Source organism: Pyxicephalus adspersus, chromosome 11 (assembly GCF_032062135.1).
Source record: "Pyxicephalus adspersus chromosome 11, UCB_Pads_2.0, whole genome shotgun sequence".
NCBI classification, from domain to species: Eukaryota; Metazoa; Chordata; class Amphibia; order Anura; family Pyxicephalidae; genus Pyxicephalus; species Pyxicephalus adspersus.
This window is the reverse complement of record NC_092868.1, coordinates 758921-761831: the sequence shown is the minus strand read 5'-3', so window position 1 is coordinate 761831 and position 2911 is coordinate 758921. Positions and strand designations below refer to the sequence as shown.

Genomic DNA, 2911 nt, shown 5'->3' with positions numbered 1-2911 from the left:
GATACCGTATAGAAATGAGCTAAGCCCCGCCCCCAAGGTATGGCTATCCACCAATTATAGGCACGGATACCGTATAGAAATGAGCACAGCCCCGCCCTCAAGGAATAGCTACCCTTCACCAATAACAGGCGTTGATACCATATAGGGAGGAGCAGACAGATCAATCAGGAGTCAGGAAAAGTCAGGAATATATAAAATCCCTAAAGATAAAAACTATGAAGGGGGAGGAGCAATTATCTAATCAGACCCCACCTCACACTATCTACAGGGCAGGGACAGTAAAGAAAGACAACATTTGTACCTTGTGGTGATGATAGCGCCTCCAGGCTGTGGGTGGCCGGTACTGCACCTATACTCAGAGATTTCAGGGCTGTGCAGGCATTCACAATCTCTTGCATCTGCAGGAAGCCGGCCACTGCCAGAACATCCTCCACATTCTCCCGGGTCAGGCTAAGTCGGGCTGTGTACATGAACTCCAGAACCTGGCCAAGTCCTGGCAAGGACAAGGAGACCAGTGTCAGGGTTAGCGGGCCAAACAACCAGACACACAGATAAAGGTGACTGACAGCACAGACAAATAACAAAATATACAGAAGAGACACAAGGACATGGGGCCACAATGGCGGAACTCCCGGGGCCACAATGGCGGCACTCACCGGCGGCGTTGCTGATGTCCAGGTGGACGACGTCTTTCTGCTCCAGGAATAACATGCGGAAGTATTGGCTGCAGGCCGCCAGCACCGCTTTGTGCGCCTTGAAGTCGATGCCGTCCACCACGAAGGTGCAGTCACACAGGAGGCCAAGCTGACGCTGCTGATTGAGCTGCTCCAGGACCAGCTGGCTGTGCTGCGGGAAATCCATGGCTGCACAGAGAAAGAGCGTCAGCTCATGGGACAAGAGCTTCTCCCACATTACAAGTCTCCTCCCACCCCCCAGCAAAGGCACCCTACATACCCTGCCCTACCACTAGAGGTATCAGGGATGAGGAGAGTATAAAAGGGGTAAATAGAGGAATGGGGGCAATACAGATGGGGAGGTGGGGGAAAGGAAGGGGCAATATACATATAGAGGATGGGAAGGGGGGTATCTATACAGGGGGGTAATATAGAGGAGGGGTATTATTCGGAGAAACACATGGAGTTATAAAGAGGTATTGGGTGTAATATGAACGCTGATACAGAGCGTGTTATAAAGAGCTTATGGGGGGGGGGGGCTTAATATAGCGGGAGGAGTGTAGATATGGGGGGTAATATATATAGAGAGGGGTAGGGTAATAAATAGAGAGGAGGTGAATAAGGAGTATTATATAGAGAGGGGGTAAATAGGGGGTATTATATGGAAAGAGGGGTATGTAGGGGGGTATTAAATAGAGAGGGGGTAAATAAGCAGTATTATATAGAGAGGGGGTAAATAGGGGGTATTATATGGAAAGAGGGGTATGTAGGGGGGTATTAAATAGAGAGGGGGTAAATAAGCAGTATTATATAGAGAGGGTGTATATAGGGGGGTATTAAATAGAAAGCGGGGGATATAGGGGTATTATATATAGAGAAGGGTGTATTTAGGGGGTAATATACTGAGAGGGGGTCATATAGGAAGGAATAATATATAGAGGGGGGTATAAAAAGAGGATATTATATATAAAGAGAAGAGTAAAGAGGGGTCATAGGGAAATGGGGGTAAATAGGATTATTATATAGAAAGTGGGGGTATATAGGGGTATTAAGTAGAGATGGGGTATAAGAGCGTATTAAATAAAGAGGGCTATATATAGGGGGGTAATATATAGGGAGAGGGGCTATTATACATAAAGTGTAGAGTATACAGGAGTAATATATAAAAGGGGGTAATAAATATAAAGGAGTCAGTATAGGGGGGTAATATATAGAGTGATAGGGGATATATAAGTTACATAGTAAGTTAGGTTGAAAAAAGACATAAGTCCACCAAGTTCACCCCCCAGGGCAATAAACATATCCCAGATATAAAACCCTTATGCACATAGTTGGTCCAGAGGAAGGCAAAAAACCCCCGGAACACATCGCAGGGTAAAAAACAGGGTAAAAAAATTCCTTCCTGATTCCATGAGGCAAATGGAGAGGGGGGTATTATATAGAGAGAGGGGGTCTATGGGGGGTATTATAAATAGAGAGAAGGGTTTATAGGGGATATTATATAGAGAGGGGGGTATTTAGGGGATATTATATATAGAGAGGGGGGTATATAGGGGGTATTAAATAGAGAGAGAGGTATATAGGGGGTATTATATACAGAGAGGGGGGTATATAGGGGGTATTGTATTATATACAAAGAGGGGGGTATATAGGGGGTATTATATACAGAGAGGGGGTATATAGGGGGTGTTATATAGAGAGAGGGGGGTATATTCGGGGTGTTATATAAGGAGAGGGGGGTTTATAGGGGTATTATATAGAGAAGGGGGGTATATAGGGGTGTTATATAAAAGGGGGTAATTATTATAAAGGGGTAAGTATAAGGGGTAATATATGTAGAGGGGTGAGTATAGGTGGGTATTACATATAATTGGGGGGTAATACGGGTCTCAGGGTGTAACACCCGGGTATGAGGGCGCAGATTACACATGAGGGGTGTTATACAGGAGCAGATACAGGCTGGTATACAGGGATTGGGGGTAATACAGAGGATGGGGGTGTAATTTTAGGTTGTACAGGAGAAAGAAAAGACCAGAAACATGTGACGTCACCGTACTCCCTCCGGAAGTAACGGCTCCGGTACCTGCCATCCCGGAGCGGCGGAGGCTCCTCATTCAGCTACAACCGGACAAAGGGCGCCGCCATCTTAGAAACGGGCGGAAGTCAAAGATCCAGATGACGGTGCGCTTCCTTGTACGTCACTCGCTGCGTGATGACGTCTGCGTGCTGATCCCGGC

General features: G+C 46.4%; 1 protein-coding gene across 1 annotated transcript in view; it reads right to left on the bottom strand.

The window, feature by feature from the left end:
* The window catches only part of ZBTB17 (zinc finger and BTB domain containing 17), a 10699-nt gene extending 7869 nt beyond the window's left edge, over nucleotides 1-2830 (bottom strand). The window contains exons 1-3 of the mRNA XM_072425649.1: nucleotides 2758-2830; nucleotides 657-863; nucleotides 302-493 (exon numbers count right to left, since the gene is read on the bottom strand). Of these exons, the coding sequence (XP_072281750.1) occupies nucleotides 302-493; nucleotides 657-863; nucleotides 2758-2788 (430 nt within the window). The 5' untranslated portion in view covers nucleotides 2789-2830. The remainder of the gene's footprint in view (nucleotides 1-301; nucleotides 494-656; nucleotides 864-2757) is intronic.
* Nucleotides 2831-2911: the final 81 nt, after the last annotated feature.